Genomic DNA, 21,716 nt, shown 5'->3' with positions numbered 1-21,716 from the left:
ATTCAGGTATGTGTTTTGTGGTTCTCAGTTGTTCAAATTCTACCTCAGTTAAGTGACTTGCTCTGCAATATGACCTCCTTCATTGTCTGCCCTAAAGAAAGTAGGTATTTGAGACCTAACATGGGTAGACCTTGACTGCACTGAATGTGTGGTGCTGCACAAATCATCCCTGCGCTGTGGCAATCTGTCAGGGATACTCCCTGCAGATATGAGGCTTCACCAGTCCTGAGTCCTTTTACCTCTTCAAAAGAAAGTTGCTTTTGAGAAGCCATGTGTTAGTATTACTGCTTCTGCAGCTTCGTGACAAAATTCAGGGACTTGTGTCTCCAGTACTAAATACAGTGAGTGTTATATGTAACTGCCCACAGTCCATTTTCAGTTACTTTAATTCTGGGCTTCAAATGTTCCAATTCATCTGTGTAGTTCAGATAGAAGTTGCTGATGTGTATTGATTTTTATCAGCTGAGATGGAGAAATAAAAGATGTACAATGAAAAGGAAAGCAGCAGGGGAAAGGCGCTACTATGGGCTGCTCTCCCCCTTCAGAAAGGGAGAGACTCTAGATGTGAAGCACAGTATAACATGTGGAAGACTAGAATTCTAGACTTCTACAGTTTTTCTGGAACACTGACCTAAAAATTTCTGTTCCTCTGTTTCTTACCAAGATGAGGGTAACACTGACCTACCTCACAGGGATGTTGTGAGGGCTAATTCAGCATTGTTTTAGATGTGATATTCTTATACAGCAGATGCTAAAGGAAAGAAAATCATTATGAAATGCAATGGTTTTAGCTATTATAAATGTAACTTTGCTAGTAATGCAAACTGGTATTACAGAAAATCTATTTAATGTATTGTAATTTCTTTAACAAATGAAATAAAATGAGACTAAAATCAAGCGTGCATCTCTGCCCTTTATTTTGAGTAGACCTACCTCTCCCTACTTACAGCACTTTTTTTTTTCTTGGACTTTCATTAACAAAATGTTGCTTATCTGCAACTGATGCATCTGTTTCAGCTCAAGGAATGATTTGATTGTTTACCTTCAGTTTCATAGAAACCTTGACTATGCTATAGTGAAATAATCTAAGTACAGATGAGAGTTATCCCTCCCAAGTTCCTGGGCTTTTTTAAAGTTCTAGAAAGCCTACCTCTGTTTAAAAACTATTTTTTACTATATAGCACAACTCTTCCCCTCTTTTGGGACTAACAGTTTCTACTTCAGCTTAATCCTTACACTCAAATTCTGACATTTTGTACATCTTGAATGACTTCTTGCCCAGAGTTAAATTATTGTCATGAATCTTATGTCCCTGTTAAATTAAAATCTACATGAAGAGACTAATTTTAAACTGTGAAAAGTCTTTCAAAAGAATCTTACATATTTGATAGCCTGAATACATTTTTATTAGGGGTAAATTAAAGTACTTTTCTGATTAAAATTTAACCAATATGACTTACCATATATAGCTTGATGGAGCTACAAAAGTACTGCTGCATTGGTATTACTGCACACTTGCACAGAGCAGGCTGCTGATCAGTATTCTCAGTGCTTTCTCATTTTAGGCACCTAAGTAGGTTTCTGCTCAGTCTCTCAAAAAAGGTAAAGAGGCCTTGTAGACAAAAACTTTGTGCAGTTTTTCCCAGGCTATAACGAGTCTAATAAAATTAAAGTCTTATTTATCCAGGAAATTATGTCCATTCTGTGACCTTGAACACAGTACTTAAGCTTCTTTAAGGGTGGTTTACTTATGAACAATAGAAGGATAATGTTTAGCTCACAAGGTTATTGTAAAAGCTTAGCTATTGTAAAGAGCTTTAAGTGCTGAATCCCCCAAGGTGTGCAGTTTCTGGGAGAAACTGAACTACACTTTGCTTAAAAAATAAAATTTATCTTATTTACAGGGTTGGGTTTTTTCAGTTGTTGGATTAAAAAACATGATCTGTTTTTACTTTTATATTTTGCTTCACCATGGTAAGCCTTTGTTGTTTCTTGAAGCCTGGATCATCCAATAAAAAAAGCACAAATATTTAACTCTTATATGGTGTTTTACAGCTATAAGCTACATTCTACAATTTAATGGACTTAATTTATTCTGAGATTTTAAAAGCAAACTGCAAGAAGAAATGTCAACTATTATATGAAATAATGAATTTTATTGTATACTCAATGAATAATGCAGTTGGTATGATGAAGTATAGTAGTTAGATTAAGCACTTAAAGTTTTGCTGTACTGTCTTTTCTGTGTAACTGAAAATACAGTCTACCAGGAAACCATATCAAAAATAATAACAATAAAACTGACTGTTCCCCACCAAAAGACTTAAAATCACCAATCTAAGTTATTTTTCAGAAGGGGTATCATGAAGAGTTTCACTGATGATTCTTTTTCCTTTAGCGAAGTTTTCCTAGTAATAATATTCTGGGGTACAAGGAACCATATTAATTTGTATTCCTTCTACAGATTCATGACTTCTTAATATATTGGTTGAAATATAGTTAACTTGAGAGCCTTATAGCAAGAACTCCTTTATTTCTTTTGCCAACATTTTATCCTTGTCTCATGGATAACAAATCAAACCCAAGGACTGTGTACTGTATTTATAATATGCTTTGAGACCCTCAGAAGAGACTAACTACCACAGTATAAACTGCTGTTATTTAATTATTCCATTTTTGATCTGAGCTATGTTTCAGTGCTTGCATATATAGAGGTGACCATCAATTCCCATTCTGCAAGACCACAGGAATCAATCCAGTTTGCTTGTCTGAACTCCTAACAGTATTCTAGCTAGCACCTCTAGTACAAATGCCCCCTCAAAGGCAATTCATAAAGCCAAATACCTGTGCTATGAATCAGTACTTTTTGAGCATTTGCAGAAACGTCATTTTTTCTGTTTTCCTTCTGAACTGTCATCCCCTGCACACAAATGTTACTCAGCACAGCACCTCCATCAAGGTCACTCAAATTCTAGAACATGTGCTCTCCTTAACTTCTACCAACTATGTTAAAGGAAAAATCACAGTTGAATCTAACCCAGCAAGACTTAGCTTAACTTGAAATAGGATCACAGTTGTCATGACTGAGAGAACATGAGGCCTTACATCTAGGACAGTGACCGAAACTGCACAGCTGTAAAAGCTAGACTAAAAATGCCATCTACTGGCTGGCTTGTTTCCCTTTCTTACCACAACGCTTAAAAGCATTTTTAAGGTCAATTAAGCCAAAATACAACAGATGAGAGAATTTAATTTTGACAATAACTATTTTTAGAGGTATGAGTGTAACTGAAATCCCTGTGCTGGCTCTACATACTTTAAACTCTTTTATCAGATAAAAATCAATCTTACAAAAGAAACTCAGTAAATCGGTTACAATTTTTGTTGTTCTTTTCACTGATAGAGTGGAGATATCCTCTGCCTGGTAAACTGCACACTATCTTAACTTTAACTTTTTAACTTTAATAGCTGTAGTTTAAGGTTCAACTTAGGGTTTTTTCCCCTGTCCTCTGCAAACAGAAAGATATTTAGGCAGTTTCAGCGATGTAGTTGATATGACCTAGCAGTGATTTAGACTGATAAATTTCATGATGAGTATAAATTAACCCAAATATAAGTGTCAGGGGAAAAGTGTTGCAAGGTACCTTGTCACCAGATGGTGCTTTTGGTGGTGTTCAAAGGTCAGAAAGACAATAAAAGGGAGCATTTCAGGAAAAAAGCAAGGATAAGCCTGAAAAAAATGAGATGTTATTTTATACCTTGGAGTAGCTCTTTTCCTCTCTGAATTACTTCTGCATGCAAAAGTGACCAGTTAGTAAAGACATTGAGTATCGAAGCATGTCACACTACACTGCCTATAAGAGTTGGGGTCCCAAGTTTTTTCTCACTTACTCTGAGGAAATGACTGACTTTAACAGAACTGTTCCCAAATTGCATGGCTGTAAGGCAGAGAATGTTTATAGCTCTGATGTTCCATTTATACTGCTACTCACAATACATTTGAATTTTAGTAAAATTTCAGCCCCTCTCTCCAGGTTGTGAACAGCAACATAGTAATGCAAACCATCATTTCATTTCATTTCACATTAATACAGTGGAATATTAAGTGCAGCAATTCAGGAGTCAACTCAGACTGTTCATCTGTTGGAGGGGAAGAAGGTGGAAGGAGGAGAGGGAGGAAAGGAATACAATTACTTTCCTACACATGAGCATTTCATACCAAGACAGAAGACTTTCCTGCACTTGTAAGCTGTCCCCAAAAAATTTGAACTCACTTTTACAGTCCTACAGAACCTTAACTGAACACGTATTTCGGTTTAACTGGAGCCAGTTTGTATGCAACATCGGTAAAAATTACATATGTGGAGTTCAAATCCAATTACAGCAACTAGATAGGTCTTTGCACCAGTCCAATTACATTAACTTAAACTGGATCTTCAGTTTAACCCCTGCAACCTCATAAACAGACACACTGCTTAGCCTCTGTTGTAACAGCAGAAGGTAAATGAAGTTGGAGACTTGGAATGGCATTTTTCCTACAGTTGTTCATTGTGTTTACCTCTCTTCATTGACATTTCTTGCAGCTTGTTTGCTTTCCTAGCATTTGAGTATTTGTTTTAGATTATATAGGAAGATCAATGACTGGAATTTGCTGTAACCAAACTAGGAAAATGCAATTGCTTTAATAGACCTAGAGGAAATTTATTTTTCCCAGCCTTATTCCTGTTTTTTTTCTTGTTTATAAGAAGAGGTCTCTTCATCTAGAGTATTAATTTGCCTTTTGTAAAAATTCAAAATATGATATACAGAAAATTAACTGTATTTCACTATTCACATGGCAAAACACATACAGTAAACAGCTGACATTTTTAAAGGCTCTGAGCAGGAAGGTATCCAAGTTTTTTGTGACTGGTGATGTATTCGTTTCCTTTCAAAGAGCTGGTCAGCCAGATTGTTGTGCTTTTTGTGCAAAGGGAAGTTCTGACTCAATCTGTATTCTCTAAGGTGGGCTGGAGAATCAATTTATTCAAAGGACCTACCTTCCTTTGCATGATCATTCACAAGTCTCCATTCACAAAGGGTTTGGATCTATGGCTATTTTCTAATGTGTATCGCTAGACTAGGTCTTTCTCTCCATTTCAGGAAAACTTCTAGAAAACTACTTTTCTTTGGATACAAATTGTGTTTCTTACTAGTCAACTTTTTCAAAAAGTATTAGATATTTATTAGGAATATTATTCTGATTTTTAACATGCTTGCTTAGGGACATCAGGGTTATTTCATGGTGTTATTCTTCATGTGTCCCCATAACAAGAAAACTCTACAAAGCACTAGGAGTCCCACACCTTTCATGAACATCAATTAGTTAGTGGAAAGTAATCCATCACAGCACCTGCTGTGAAGGTGGCGGTAACTGACGTGCATCTGCGTACAGCTTCTGGAAGCAGTAGCTGTATATATTGCACCAAATTAGCCACAGCCAGTTGCCCAAACAGACGAGGGGAGAAGAAAAAGTAATGTTGCATGGGAACAAAAAAAAACCCAAATAGCGCAGTTACCAGTGTAAGGAAAGTCAGACAGAAAGCTTTAAGTTTCCCTGTCCAACTAGTCACAGAATTAGCCTCCTTTTCTAAAAGGACATGAAAAATTAGGAACAGCTGTTCTTCCACCTCCTAGACACATGCTGGCTGTTTCTTAACTTCAACTAAAGACCTTGTTATTCCAAACTGTCAGAGCTATACCAAGTATACTTTCATACGCCATTTCCAACTGATGCATACATATGACCTGTTTTGCCTCCTAAATTTTTCAGTTCTTCTAGACAGTGTTGGATTTTCAGAAAGGGTGATGTAGTGTTGTTAGGAGCCCAGTTACTGTGGAACTACAATTATCTGAACTTCAGTTAACCAGAATTCTTTCAGCAACACAGACGGTCCCAGAGTTGAGTCAGCTGCTGCTCTTTTACTAAGTGCTAAAAACCTCAAACAAAGTTTACGATCTGCGAGACACCTCCCTGCACTCCCTCCCAAGAAGCCAGTTTTCCTTATCAGTTTTGCAGACATCTACCTCCAGATCTGTGTATGAAAATCCTCATTGTGCAAATATTCTGTTATAACTGAATAATTACAGTACTTCTGTATTAACTTACTTGAGTCACTCCAGTTATATAAGATCATGCATCTTATATTATACTGCATTAATTTTTTTGAACAAATGTTTAAAATTCAGACCAGACTGCTGAAATATGTCTGCTTTGCACAGGCTGCACAAAGTCATTTACTTTTGTTAAACAGATTTTGGGAACTGATGAAGTAGAACAAATGCAATTGTTTCTGTGACGGTGTCAGCATCTTCAGCATATTGTAATTTAACCCTGAGCTAGTTATTCTCCTCAGATCATTCTTAATGCTTTGTTAGAAACTTGATAGAGCTAAGACAGTGACTAATAACAGTAATTTTTGCCTTAATATTAAGATCACAATAGAATCTAAAATTAAATAAAGGCATAAAAGATCACAAAACAGTAAACAAGCTTATTTCAAGTTCCAGTATGCAATGGCAGGTATGCAATATAAGCAGAAATAAAGCAATTTGTTAACTTTTGGTAGTCTCCCAAGGTCAGAAGTAAAGACGCCATGTGCTTGAGTAGCCTGATCGCAACCTGCTTCATACAATGGCCTTTCTCAAACTGACCTGTTAGGCTCAAATAAACATTTCACTTTATCTGAAACCTGTTGAAGTCTGATGAAACTGTCATTGACTTTAATGGGAGCTGGATCATGGCCTAAACAAGCAACAGAGTAATGAGCACAAAAATACATTTGCAAAGAAAATCAGAGTTGCTGACTGTACAAGTCAACAGATAAAATTACACCTTGAAAAACTCTAAATATAGCATTTGCTACATTTTAACCTATCACTGCACCTTAATACAATGCCCCTGGAATTACACTCATTTGCTCATAAATACCGGGTAGAACTTTCTCTGGGCACAGGACATTTCATACTGAACTTTAGCTCACCTACAAACAGGGGAGTCAAACCAAATGTTAGCTTTATTTAAAGAAACTTGAGTTATCATTTTTTCAGTGCAGATTAACAAGATAGAGCACTATGGCAACCAAGCCACTGTTGCCACCGAAATTTGCCATTTTAATTAGATAATCCTGAAGGCAAAAATAGGGCAAGCCTGAGCAATACTGTTTCTTTCCTCAAATCATATCAGTGTACCATTTCTACTTTTTTTTTTTTAATTATGTATCACTGGTTCATCAGCATAACCAAACACTCCAAAGCAGAATCTAAATCTCAATTCAACTTAATATCCAGTCCTGTCGAGTATTGGGTATTAACACTGAAACACTGAAAACCATTTTCTTGGAAGCCTTCAATATGGTGTTCTCTCTTGTGCTTAGAAAATAAAGAATGAAAGCAACACCTTCTTCTGCAGGGCTGTTAATTATTTCACCTTCATTTACACACTTCAGCTTATGCATATGAGTTTATGAAATTACTGCATGTAGAGGTGAGCAATAAGTAATAGCTTTCAGCTGAAGAGGAGCTGGGAGCACAGGAAACCCAGAGCAGTCAAGTTAGTTTTCAGAGGTTTTAGCACTGTTGTAAAGGGTACAAAAGATGAAAAAAAAGTGGTAGGTCAGAATGAAGGGTGTCTTGAGATCCAGAAACTGCTGTTGGTATACCTGAGCAGTGGAGCAAAGCAGAGATGCAGGTAAGGGCTGCTCTGGGTGACCTCTTTCTGCTCAGCAGATTTGTTAGACAAATAAAATAATTGTGTCAACCTTAAGATAAATGTTTTCATGTGTGCTAAAATAATGTCTTGAAATTTTTCTTTAAGGTGAGTTTCTACTTTTTTTTCCCCTTGGTTTGACCTTCTATTTGATGTGAAACTTTAATAATATTAATAAAAACAAGAAATAAATGAAAGCTCAGACTCACGAACATCCTTCCACTTGAGATAATCTGGGAACACATCTAGGATACCTGCAACACATTATTCAAACGAAACATGCTTCAATACAAGAAGCCAGGAGAATAAAAAATGCATGGATAACATCAAAGCCTCTTGTGACTTGTAAGCCTTTGTTTTTGCAAAATCGCTATTACAGGTTAAAGCAAGGACTACTTAGTAACCAATCCATAATCTGCAGTAACTACTTATTAACCACCATGCACTTTGGGCCCATTGCTTGTCCTGTTAGATGGTATAAAACCACTCAGTAGAAATTTTAATGAAGACAAGCAGATGTATGAAACAAACAAAAAAAAGGGAGCCAGCAACAGGAGCTTTTCGATTTTGAGCCTCATCAGCTGGTTGCCTGAGCACTGAAGGGTGTAGAATTGTAGTTAAAAACAAAACAAACACACAAAAATCCTAGGGGCCCTTCCCAAAGCGACTAACATTTTTTGCACTTTATTAATGGGAAAAAAAATCTTGCTGATGCTTTATTTTCTAGCGCATCTCATCTACTTATTTTTATTGTTCACGTTATTATCCTGTTTAAAAATACGCAGAACAGCGAGAAGCGCACGGCCGAGGTGGCCTGACCCTCCTTCAGCACCTCACCCGCGCAGTGAGGCAGCCAAGGGCATGGCTCTATTGACCGAGCGCGGGGCAGCTGAGGTGACGGGAGGCGCCGGGGCCCGGCCCGACCCAGCCCCGGGGGATTTCTCCTCGCCCCCGGCGGCAGCTCCGGAGCGAGCTTTACCTCGCTCCTCCGCAGCTGTGCCCGAGCTTGCCAGCGCAGCAGCAGTCGCGGGCAAAGGCAGGCGCTGAGGAGAACATGGCGGAAGGGCAGGAGGGAGGCCGCGCTCAGCTCCTCCCGCTTCGTCCGTCCCGCCGTGTCCCGGCAGGAACCCGCGCACCGCCCCCCGGCGCGGCAGCTACTCGGGGCGGGGCGCCAAGGGCGGCTCTGGCGTCGGAGGCGCGGGTTGGGCGGCGGGGCTGTCAGTCAGCGGCCACCGCCCGCGCCGTGCCGGCGAGCCCGGAATCTGCAAGCAGCGGGGGTCGCGTGGCGGCTGCAGCGGCCGGTGGGTGCGCCCGGGGCGGGAAGAAAGCGCCGCCTCCGCGGCACCGCGCGGGGGGCCACGCCGCAGGGGGCCACGCCGCGGGGGCTCGCCTGGGCGGCGGCCGCCGGTCCTTCCGCCGCCGCCCCAGCTGGTCCGGGCGGGGGCGATGCCGCGGGCCAGGGGGAACAGAGCCTGGCCAGGCTTGACTAGTCCGCTTAGGCGGCAGCCCTCCTGGCAGAGGGAGGACGGAGCTGTGGGGCGGGTAGGCCGCGGGGCGGGGAAGGGCCCGGCGGGGTTGTGTGAGGACTAGGGGTGTGCGAGGCGGGGTGTGGGGTCAGGGAGAGGGTAGTGCGGGTAGGGGCTGTGGCAGTGTCGGGAGCGTGCGTGAGGGGATGCGGCGAGTCCGGAGGGGCGGGCTGTAAAACTAAATGTAGTGGGTATCTTATTTTATTGGAAAAAATGGGCGTGCGTCTTCTGTGAACCCCCGCAGCGTACTCTGACGTCCCAGCAGCAAGCGGGCCGTGGCGTGGGGGCGTTTGGGTCTCCATTACACTAATTCACCTGGTGAGGAAGTGCCGCGTTTGGCCCTGTGGAGTGGCAGGTGTGCCGCGCCAGGGAGCCCGAGGTTTGTGTAACTGGCTCTTGCATAATGGTCTTTAGCACATCGCTCGTATTAACACTGCTGCCGTGTTTTAACGTGGCTCGTGCTGGAGTGCCTAACGGGTGCGGGTGGGCATCGTGGGCAGAAGCAGCGGAGTCTGCGCACGGCGATCGGGTGGGAACCCGAGAATGTGAAAATGGTCGTTACGGGCAGTGAGTAGGGGTGGTTCAGAAATGTGCTCCAGGACTGATCGGTGGTACCTGACCTTAGGCAAACAAATGGTATCAGGCAAGGCTGCTGCTAGGGAAAAACCCACCACCTTGCTATGTCTGTCAGCCAGCTGATGTGAAAAGGGTAAGTTTGTTTAAAACACTGTTTCTATCGGCTTTTTGAGTCAAGAACGTGAATGTCATCATTGTTGAAATTGTTGATGTCATTGTTGGCAATGTGAAAGTTGTCATTGTCATTGAAAGTCGTCAATATCATGTGGCTCAGAAGGGTGGCAAGACAAAGAATTAAAAACAGGGTGGGGAATGGTCTGGGAAAGGTTGGCAAATACAAAGCCGTGTCTTGGACTGTTGTGATTTTTAGGTTTAGCTGATGATGGAGTTAACGTATCAGCTGTCTTCTTACTAGCTTTATTTTGGTTGTGTTCTCTCTGCAGTACAGCAACAGGTGTTGGTTGTGTTGGGAGATGCCAGTGTCCCAGGAGACTGCAGGCGAACCTTGAGCATTGAACTGGCATTGCCTTTTCCATCTGCTCTCCTGACATCAGCAGTAAAATTACGCTGTGCCTTTTTTTGTCCTCATAGGGTCCCCAGAATGATAGTGGTGGGGTCCTTGTTGGAATGGCTTGTCTGCTCTTTTCTGTTGTTAAGCATGGGTGGTACACTTCAGAGATGTTTTGTGACAAGTTGGTTTTGTTTTCTAAATGGGATTTCAGTAAAGTCCTTGGGCTGTATCAGTAGGCCTTTTGTTTAGAATAGTTCAAGTTTGGTTTTAGCTCCTGCTGATTTCCCAGAAACATTTTCAAGCAACTGGCTGGGCTGGCTTCTTGTTATTTCTCATGAAGTGCCCTGCTGAAAAAAAAACAGTATTGCAGTAGTACCTTTAGCCTGAGACCTAGAGCACATGGTGCTTGCTGCAGGCCACCTGAAAGTGGTTCAGAGCTCACAGAAAACTGTATTGTTCTAACTGGCTGCTAACATGATCTTTTGGGAGTAATTGTACTTGCAGTGCTACTATCCAGTTAGTTTTTGAAACCCATGGGGCAAAATTCTGTTGTGGAGTAAGCATCTGGCTATACTTAGCAATTTCCCACAGCTTGAATGCCAGGAGACAATGTGGTGGACCTTCCCCATGGCAACTGAAGAACTTCAACTCTTCAGGTGCCCTAGGTTTTAATGTTGTTGGCAGCAGAGCTCTTCACAGCTGCTTGTTCTAATTGCACTCTAAATGAACAAGCCTATTTGTAAATCTGCAAAAGTTGTCAATGTAACTGTGCTATCGCTTTCACTGCATCAAAGTGCACAATGCTATGATAGGTGCATTAATTAACCAGCAGTAGAATCTGCCTTCAGTTGTGCAAAAAATCCTATCTGTGTGAAGGTCGGTTAAGACCTTGATGGTAAAACAAAAACAAACAAAAAACCCACACCACAAACCAAACAAAAAACAAACAAAAAACACAAAAAACCCTCAAAACAAAAAAAAAACCAGAGGGGTTTATAAGCTGGAACAGAATTAGAAAGGTAGACTAGCTTGTTCTAGATGTGAGCATCTGGCCGTTTGTGTAAATCATTAATTTGCCACATCTTTCAGTTTTTGCGTAGGATTTGAGAATGATCTTCTCTTGGTTTTGATATTTAGAGTGTATTAAAAGAGTTGTACTCCAGCAGGCTTTTTAAAGTAGCGTGTTAATTGTCACTTAAGTTCCTATTGTCTAACATAACACAGAACAAACAGATCCAATGAGTTAGAAAAGGCTTTTCACTGTACAGTTTATGATTACATTTCTTGTAATGTTGGAATTTCTTCTTAGCCTCTCCAGAATGAGGAAAAACATGCCTGGAAAATAAAAATTAACTTCTCTGAGTTAACTGGAGAGGGGCAGTCACATCCTAAGGTTATAATTAAGTGATGGAAATTGTATTGCTTTTAAGATGCTTCTGTCTATAGTGGTCTTTTTCTAAAAAATGTTCTGAATACTTCTGTGACGTCTAGACTTGCTTTTGTATTGCTATATAGAAAGCTTCTTGTAAGCCTTCTAAATTTTATACCTTTCCTATTCTTATATTCCAGGCTGTAAGGATATTCTGTGTTACTGAAGGACGGTGCTCCTATTTGTGGAGTGTCTTATGATGTCAAGAACTGTATCATCCTGGATCTTAAGCTCAGCAAGAAACAGCATTGTTTTACAAGGAAAAGGACGTTTGTATTCCATCTGTACCCCAAATAGAAACAAGATAAAATGGAAGCTCATTTTCTCCAAAACATGTCTCTATCCTGCTGGGAGCTGCAGTTTAGACAATACTTTCTCCTTAAAAAAAGCATTCCGACACACTTCCACTGAAGAAGAACATTTCTCTTTCCAGTTGTCTCCAACGCAAATCAATGATATACTCAGAGCAGGTGAATTATGCCACAGAACACTGGATTTGAACGGTAAAAATGCAAGTTCTGTGTTGAGGTTTGAAAGTAATCAGTTGGCATCTAACACCCCTATTGAAGACCGCAGAAGTGCAGCCACTTGCTTGCAGACCAAAGGGATGATGTTTGGAGTCTTTGATGGTCATGCAGGTTCTGCGTGTGCTCAGGCAGTAAGTGAGAGACTACTTCATTATATAGCGGTTTCTCTCATGTCTCGGCAAACCTTGGAAGAGATCGAGCTTGCTGTGGAGTGCATGAAACCAGTTCTGCCTATTCTGCAGTGGCACAAGCATCCAAATGATGTAGAGTATCAAGAAATAACTTCACAATATTTTGAAAACCTCCGTGTTTACTGGCAACATCTACTGGACCTAGACACTGAGCCAGGATTTAGCTTAGAAGAAGCCATGATATGTGCATTTAAAAGGTTAGACTCAGACATATCATTGGAAGTTCAGGCTCCCCAGGAAAATGAATTGATGAGAAACATTGCCCTTCAAGTAGCTTTTTCTGGTGCAACAGCCTGTGTAGCTCACATTGATGGTGTTCACTTACATGTTGCAAATACTGGTGATTGCAGAGCAATTTTAGGGGTTCATGAAGAAGATGGAACATGGTCTACTCTCCCTCTAACTCGAGACCACAATGCCTTCGATGAATTTGAAATTCGAAGACTGAAGAAAGAACATCCTAGATCTGAGGAGAAAACCCTATTTGTGAATGACAGGTTACTGGGGATTCTTATGCCCTCGAGAGCTTTTGGAGATGTGCAATTAAAATGGAGTAAAGAATTGCAACACAGCATTCTCGATAATAGCTGTGATGTTGAGGCTTTAAATATTTACCAGTACGTTCCTCCAAACTACCATACACCCCCTTATTTAACTGCAGAGCCTGAAGTCACATACCACAAATTAAGAAGCAAGGATAAGTTTCTAGTTATTGCTTCAGATGGACTATGGGAGATGCTAAGTAATGAGAAGGTAGTAAAACTTGTTGCTGGACACCTTACAGAGCTTAATGTGCAGAAACCACAACTGGCTTTTGAGAAACCAGTTAATTTGGGTTATATGCACAGCTTGTTACTTCAGAGGAAAAACAGAGGCATTGCCTCACTTGACCAGAACATAGCTACTCACTTAATAAGGCATGCAATTGGAAGTAATGAGTATGGGGAGGTGGACCAAGAGAAACTTGCTGCAATGCTGACGCTGCCTGAAGACCTTGCAAGAATGTACAGAGATGATATCACAGTTACTGTGGTGTATTTTAATTCAGAAACAATTGAAAATTACTACAGAAACAATGAATAGAGACTTGCACTGCTGCTGTTCTATACCACTAGCCAGCTTTGATGCTGAAGCCGTTACTGCTTTTCTCTGATAGTCAACTTGATACCAGTGTTACGGTCTGGAAGTTCCTAAATCTTTTTGTGACTAGGCTTGAAAATAACTTTCTAGAAGTGAGTTTAGTGAAAGTTCTCTGGGTTTCCAGGTCTGTGCACACTGAAGAAAGATGTTTTGGTAAAAGTCCACTGAAATGTAACTGAACTAAAGATTGCTGACCCAGTTCTGACTCCATGGGAACCACTGGTAAAACCTTCCAAATGAACAAACAAGACAAATGTCACTGAGACTGGTACCATTTAATAGAGAGGTGGATGACAACACCTGTAGCTGCATGGGGTGTAAGAAAGGCTCTGCTCTTGTGGAAAATGAGTAGCATCCTATTGAAGCACTGTAATGGAATTAAATAAACAAACTACCAAACCATTATTTGATGTAACAGTGTCAGATACTTTAGCAAATTGCCTTGTATATGTGAAGACAACACTAAAGAAGGCTGTTCAAAGAGCCCTGGGATTGTCAGACATTTTTCCTCCTAATTATTTTTTTTTTAAGTTAGGAAACAAAATCATATTTTCTTCTGCAGTTATTTTGAAGTGACTGCATATTCTCTTAACTCTGTGTGTGGACTTGTGTGACAACTTACAGCTCAAACACACATGAGGGACTTCACAATTCCCCGTTTAGGAACTAACGGTACTAGAGTTAAGCATTTCAGTGTTTAACTTGCGGAAAGAATATACCCTTTTATTTAAGTATTGATCGATGAAGTGCTGTGCATCAAATCCACCAATTATAATTTAAATGAAGTTTGACAGATCCAGAAGTTCCAAAATTCATTTAAATGTAAATACTGCAAAAGAGAGAGCACCATTCTCTTCAGATTTAACTTGGAAGAGAGAAATAATAGTGCTGATATTTCACCAAAGTATGTTTAATCTTTATTTTACTCTTACGCTTGCTTTTGGATGTCAGCTTTTCCTTATAGGTGCAGAGTTATTTTCTCTAATGAATGTATGTGCTAATCTCTAAACATACTTTTGTGTATTTTACAATGGTTTTCTTTTACACTGTGCTTTCTAGAGTGCTAATCCAAGCTTGCAAATTAGCTATATTTTCTTAAACTTTACATATGGTGTTCTCTAGTGACTTTTTCTTGTTTACGCACAGCAGTAACTGTTGGACACAAGAATGTGCGGACTGGGAATATAGGACTGTTTACTGTTGTTGCTACCGAGTAAGAACTCATGTGGGTGCAGCACAGCGATAAAAATATTGCTGCTCCTTTCTGAATTTCACTTAAAATAAAAGCATTATCCTTCTGCAGTTTAGCAGATGCAAAAGTATTTAAATTTTCCTCAAGATCTTAAGTAGATGAGATCTTGGGGCATAAACAGGTAGCAGTTGTGGATTTGGGGCTTTTTTTATACTTTTCTTCCAGCTAAAAATTCTCAGTGTTTTTTCAGGCATTTAAATAATCTGTTTTGAAGATTGATTAGAAGGAAACTAAAACTGTTTAAAAAATATTCATGGTTTTGACTATTCAGGATTGATATATAATTCAGTGCTACAATTGTAATCACTGGATGCATCCTTAAAAAAAAAAAAAATCTCTGTTCTGGAAAACTAATTTACTCTTAAGTTTTGGGTTTTTTTTTCCCCATCTAATACATATTGGAGTACATCCAGCAGTTCAACCTGGAGGAAGGTAGCCCTGTTTTTCAGGTGAAAGGAGTAGGTCTATTCCCCTAGATACCAACAAAACAGGATTGCCTCAAGAAATCTGGCACTTAGATCTTGGTGACAGGGACTGCAGGAAGACTAGGTATGTGCAAGACGTTACACAGGTTGCTGAAATTCTTGTTGCTTGGGTCCAATTACTTTAAATTGTGCCCTCATCCTTGAGGCTGATGCCTTGAAATCTGGACATAAAGCAGGAAAAGAATGCATTTCTAGACTAACACTTAATAGAGAAATTAACAGTGTAGCTAGAGGAGCAAAAGGGCTAAACCATATTAGAGCTGATATGAAGTGACACATTTTTTTGTGAAGATAATCTAGAAAACTTTTAATGTAGAACAAACCTGCAAGTGCAAAAGCAATTTATCAAACCAGCTAGTATATGGTCATAAAATAAAAATAAGCTGTTTTGTTCTTTTACACCACCCGGTGGTGAAATCTAGATCATCTTTTGAAAGAGTCATTGTGGCCTTACGTCATCTAAGTGTTACTGCTGGATATGTTACTGCATGCAGGTGGCTGTAACTGCAAACTGATAACAATCATTTTGGGGAATGCATTTGAAAGTCAGAAAGGTACTATTTTTAATTTCATGTTAGATTTGCTCAGTTTAACATGCAATGCTACAATTATTCTACAGTGGAAAAGGATAACACTAAACTAGTTAGAGGTTTGTTGTTTGGTTTTTATTTTAAATGCAGATCATGGATTTAACTGCATGCTCCCTGGAATTTTTGCCAGTGAAAGCAACATACCTGTATTTGTGGTAAGGAAAGTAACGATTCTGCCCATTTGGACTGGATCATAGACGTTTTCATCTCTAACTGCAAACACAGCTAACAGGCATTAATAAAAGTAGTACTTTGTGACTGGGAGAATTGACTGTTTAAATGAGCGAACTACATGCACTCATCTGCTCCTGCAAGCAAAATGATGTGAAGGTTTGATAGCACATTTAGATGCAAGTCCTACAATACTGAAAATATGTTGGAACAAATATATCTTTGCAGGTAGTCTGTCTGGTTTAGGTTAGATAGTTCTGCTTGACATTTGTTTTCTTTATTTCCATAGTAGTCCAGAGAAGCAATAGTCAAAAACAGTCACACAAATTCTGTGTCTTAAAACATGGTATTACGGGCATTATGACTCTTAAGTAAAACATCTGAGGTTAAGCACTGCTGTAAATACTAGAAAAAATACTATTTTATTCCCTAAAACTTAAACCTACTGACCAGTAGCAAGGCAAGTGTTCATGTACTTAGTCTTTGAGGCTTAACTTTGTTTCCATTAATTCCACATTTGTCTGTCTCTTGGGGGGGTTAGAGAGAAAAGAAAATAATTTGGGACAGATTCCACACCCTCTGAAGATATTTGTCTAAACTTTGAGGAAGAATTTTTTGGTATTTAGTTGAACAGAGATTCTCTGTTCAGAGCTACAATTGTACTGAGAACCGAAAGAACTGTGCACACCTTGTGGTTTTGTCAGATATCAATAGGTCATGCTGGTGGTGTGTGCTCTTTACTACCACAGGCCTAATATTTCAGTAGAAAGGTATGAATCCAAGGCACGTGTTTCTCTGGGGCTTCCAAAGCATGGTGTGACATGGGGGGAAAAAAAAAGGGGTTTTCCTTCTTTATATCTGTTGTAGCGAGGTTAACCTTCAAAGAAGTATTATTGTCAAAACACTTGAAATTTTGCTAGATCTTGGTCTTTATCCCAAAGAACTGGTTCAAGCTGCTACTGTCAGATCTCTCCAGGTGTCTGTCAGGTAAGCTGGTCTTCTTTCTTATTGCATTAGTTAACTGCTGCTCAGGGACTTTTATGGCCCATTGGCCTGCACTACAGCACCACGCTAACAAGTGGTGGGGCATCTGCTTGAGTTTGGCTTCTTTAAGCCTTTGCTATTGGAGACTCTCAGAATGCTTTGACTGAAGCTTTTTAACAACTGGAAGGAGAAAGATGACTGGGAGCCAAGAAATTGTGGAAAGGGAGCACAATTTTGGTTTCTGTTTGGGTTAAGCAAACTTAACTGGGCACTTATCTTAAAGAGGGGAAAAAAAGTATGGTTTTTGCCTTCTGGTGAGCTTTTTTGAATTGGAAACAATGTAGAGGGGGAAAAAAATGTGGTCAACGAGCAATGCTTAAAAGGGTACTGGAACCCTAGGCAGCAGATAAGTGGGTCATAAGGCATACTTCTCGTGCCTCCCTGCTGAAATTTTGGAGCCAATCCTATAGGGACTTGTTCTAGAGTGGGTTGGTTAGTTCAGACTCTTTGTACTTCTCTCAAATCAGCCAAAAGAAGCTAGCTGTGGAAATAGTTCTTCCTGGCCATAGGCTACTGAAGTGCATTAGAAGCCAGTGGCTTACTGTCAGCTCAGGGGAGTTCTGAGCTCCGGTGGTGGAGCCTTTGACATGCTCTTTTCTATTTTTGTTCAGTGTGCTTTGCTTCGTGCACTTTGAAATGGGCTTTGATGCTTTGAGGTGGCTCTTAGATCACTACTTCATGTTCCATAGTTCTGTAGTGTTTTTCTTAAGAACAAGGCTTTCAATTTCAGTCCGTTACTGAATAAATCTTTGATTTCGTACCTGCAGAACCGAGGTTGGCCAGAAGAGGTCATCTGAGTTTTGCAAAAAGCTGTGTTACGACTTCAGTCTGTTGGCTATTATGTTCATAACATAGACTTCAGGTACTGTTGAAAAATGGAGAAAACAACAAACCAAAAATCACCTACACATATCTTAAAAAAAAGGTATGTGATTTATTAGTACTTCCAACTTACGAACTGGGTAATCTAAGCAAGAGTTTGATTAATTTTAAAAATTGGTTTTGGCAAAGAATTAATGGCCCAAGAACCCCAAGCGGTTAAACTTTGTGGAAAACGGTCTCCTTGTCCTGCCACTGCTAGGTACAAGAACATGAAAGTGAAGCCAGGACGCATCTGTCTGAGTTTCCTGAAAAGCCTTCAATTGCACAAGAAGAAAAGATGCTTCCTAAGCTGAGGAAATCTTTGCTCAACCTGAGTTTCTAGCTTCTGCTGTCATGCAGCTCAGAAGCTGCAGTTGGCCACGGCTGCCCCATGGCTAGACTATGGCTTAGGTTAAGTTCTTTTCGTTTGGACAAACTTCTAGTCTGGAAATTACATTGAACTGCTCCTGGAAGAGCTTGCTACTGTGAGGAGATGGAGGTCTACTTTTCAGTCTAGATGTTCAGAGATATCTTGGTTCAACCTTGTTGTCAGCTGGGATTCTTGAGTAAGATGAGGGTTTGAGAAATAAATCAGTGTTTGGTTTGTTTAGTGGTGGAGGTTCCTCCCCTGCAGTTTGTTCTTCTGGACATAGTTGCCTGCACTGGATGCAGCTTATAGAAACTTGCATCTCTTATGTATTATTGCTGTTGCTCTTTCCACTCCCAACCCCTATCTCTTTCTTCTTTTCCCATTACTCCATGATGTTTCATTTTCTATTTATTATTCTGGGGAAGTACTTCAAGAAAAAGGGGCACCATTGCTTTTTTTTTTTTTGAGCAATACAAGAAGAGGAATGTGACTTTCTTCCACACACAGCAGGTGAGGGAATTCTAGAGTGTGACAGGGTGTGCCTTCAGCCAGGTGTGAGCATGAGTGATCCCATGATCCTATAGAAAAGCTTTTTCAACTGTGTGCTGCTGTTAGGGCAATGCAGTATATAGCACAGCAAATAAAGATCTGAAGTGCTGGGTGATACAGAGTAATTGCTTTGTGCTCTTTGTTATCACAGATAAAAGTAACGCATCCTCCTCGCAGACCAACTTTACCTTCTGTTTAATCCCAAACTTCAGCCTGAGATATGTTTAGGTCTCTTTTTCTAAACACTTATAATGAAAGTAAAATAATCAGACAATACTGGCAACTCAACTGGAAGATTAAAATGATGAGTGGTAGTAGGGCAGAATAAAGCTGCAGTGTTTGGATTACAGAGGCCTCCACAGACTTGCTCCACACATGGACTTGGGTCAGGTTCTGATCTCAAACTCATTTGATATATTTGCTAATCAGATCTTTGCTATGCGCTCTCTATTAAAAGCGAAATCTAGTCATTTGTCTAGATTTTCAGAGAAACTAGGTCATGATTAAAATCTTACAAGGTTGTGGCTCATCTTGCATCATCTTACTTTAAACAAACAAAAAAAGTTATCTTTTACTGTTTGCAAGCATATGTAAAGCAAATAAAAGCTATGCATCCTTCCCTAATTCTGAGGTTGCCATGCATTAAGGAACTTACTGTTTGCCAGTGGTTTTTTTTGCTGTGATATCCCCTGTGAATTCCTAAGGCATCTACATAGGACCTTTCTCTCATTTGCAGAGCTGTGTTTATGAATAAGAGACAAGTTCTGTATTTCTTAAAGTATGATAATAGTAGAGAGTAAATTTCCTAATGACTCTGATCTTTTTTTCAAAAAATGTGCCTAACTGCTGAAAAGGTTAGTTATTTTTATTATGACTTTGTTTACAGGAAGTTTTTGAAATCTGTCTTTGAAGTCTTTGGCTACGGTAGAACAGATTTTACTAGTCAATACTTTGAAAGTTTCTCTGGTGACATTATGCAGACGAGAGTGTAGAACCCTCTGTAAAAAAACATAAAAACAATGTGATGTTGCTGCCCCCTTACAGCTATGTTACAAAAAGAAAAAGGGGTTTCAATTTAATTTTTACTTCAATTTCTGTGTGGTTTTCTAACCACCTGACAAAAGTAGGAGTACTCGGTTATCTCAATTTCCTTTTCTGGTGTGCAAGTTAATTTTTAATTTTTTTTCAGTCAGGCTTTTAAAGGCATTCTAGTGTCATTTTCAGTGAATGCTAGTGGTAAATATTTCTGCCTTATTCACCTGCCAACTCATCTTTTATTCATCCTGCTGATGAAAACAATCTCCCATGAAACTTCTGTTGCTGAAAGAGTTCAAAAACTTTCCAGTTATGGATGTAACAGATCCTTTTTCAGCTTACTGTAAGAATTTTCTATTAATTTGTTACACGTTTTTGAAGAAGTTAGGAAGTGTAAAGTTCTGATGTTTAACTAGAGCAACAGAAAGAATGCAACCCAGTAAATGTTCACCCAGCAAGAGATGAACCTGCACTTCTGTTATGTTTTTACTGCAAAATGCCAATGTTGTACCAGAAGAAAAACTGGCTGTTTTTAAAACTTCAAAGGTGAGGATTTGTGCAGCCGTACCTAAAGTCCTTACTCCTCAGATGCTGGAGCGCTTGCATTATGGCAGTGGTACCAAACACGCAGGAGGATGGTTACTTGTAAAGTTTTGTGTTTTGGGAACTGGAGCTGAGGACAGATCAGCTGGCAATGTGTTCTGATGGAAAAAAGGAAGCGCCCACAATACCCACTCTTCTTTCCATGTAGGGTAAGAGTGTGCTTATGTAGGAATTTGGGGAGATGCCACTGAATGAAATCCAGCTAAATGATACTTCTTTTTTCTTTCTTGAGTGGAAATTGCTAACTTAGGCAAGCTATTGATAGCATGGATCTCAGCTTCATTGTTGGTGGAACTTTATTAAAAACTAGCAAGTAACTTGGCTGTAATCAAACAGCTTTCCTCAAGTTGTATTTTGCAAGTATGTTTTGTAAAAACTCTAGACTGTTGCAGGAGCCTACATATCTAGATAAAAATGTAACAAAACTACTAAATACATTGAAACAGGTTGTAGTATTCACCAGACCAAAGGATTTATGCAGTTTTATATATTTTATATATGTGTGTATCTAAAAAAACCATCATTTAGTCTACAGATGAAAAGCAAGAGCTGTAGGCAAGCTAGTATCCTAGACAGTCATGAGTACAAGGATCTTGCTACTTTAAATGCATTTTTGTAGTATGAAAATGTGACTTTCATGCTCTGTGAAGAGGAGAGGTATGAATGTGCATCCATTTAAATGTCTCTTTTTATCTATAGAGGTCTTCTATACTTGACCAGATGAAATCTTAGCTGCTTCAAGAGTTTTCCTATTAATTTGAGGCATGACTGCATGTTTCTAACACATTCCTTGGGAATATGTCAAAGTCTGGCTCTGATTTTCAAGATGGTGTTGAATTAAAATAAAACATGCCAATGATGTAGGCATTGCCTCTGAAGTCAGGTCTCTTGAGGCACTGGTCAATAGGATCATTATCCTCTGAGCTGTGGCAGTGGATGAAACCAGTAGAGCAGAAAGTAAGCAAGCGTCCACCTCAAAAAAATCCCAGTCATGGGATTGTTGATTCCCTGGCCTGGAGTAGAAAATGCACTGTCATGCTCTCCCCTGAGGTCACGTAAGATTTCACTACCGTAACATCCTGGGACTTGGTCCAGAACCAATTGACCTC

The 21,716-nt window shown here is 39.8% G+C and overlaps 1 protein-coding gene across 1 annotated transcript; it reads left to right on the top strand.

Annotated features, from left to right (window-relative positions):
• Positions 1-11,985: 11,985 nt before the first annotated feature.
• On the top strand, positions 11,986-13,621 carry PDP2 (pyruvate dehydrogenase phosphatase catalytic subunit 2; the record flags this gene model as incomplete). Its single annotated transcript, XM_082005892.1, has 1 exon — positions 11,986-13,621. The coding sequence occupies one exon, from the start codon at positions 11,986-11,988 to the stop codon at positions 13,588-13,590; it is 1,605 nt and encodes a 534-aa protein (XP_081862018.1). The 3' UTR covers positions 13,591-13,621.
• Positions 13,622-21,716: the final 8,095 nt, after the last annotated feature.

The sequence above is a fragment of the Phaethon aethereus genome (genome assembly GCF_964289735.1).
Source record: "Phaethon aethereus genome assembly, chromosome: 13".
Classification (NCBI taxonomy): Eukaryota; Metazoa; Chordata; class Aves; order Phaethontiformes; family Phaethontidae; genus Phaethon; species Phaethon aethereus.
This window is presented reverse-complemented; position numbering and strand designations above follow the sequence as displayed.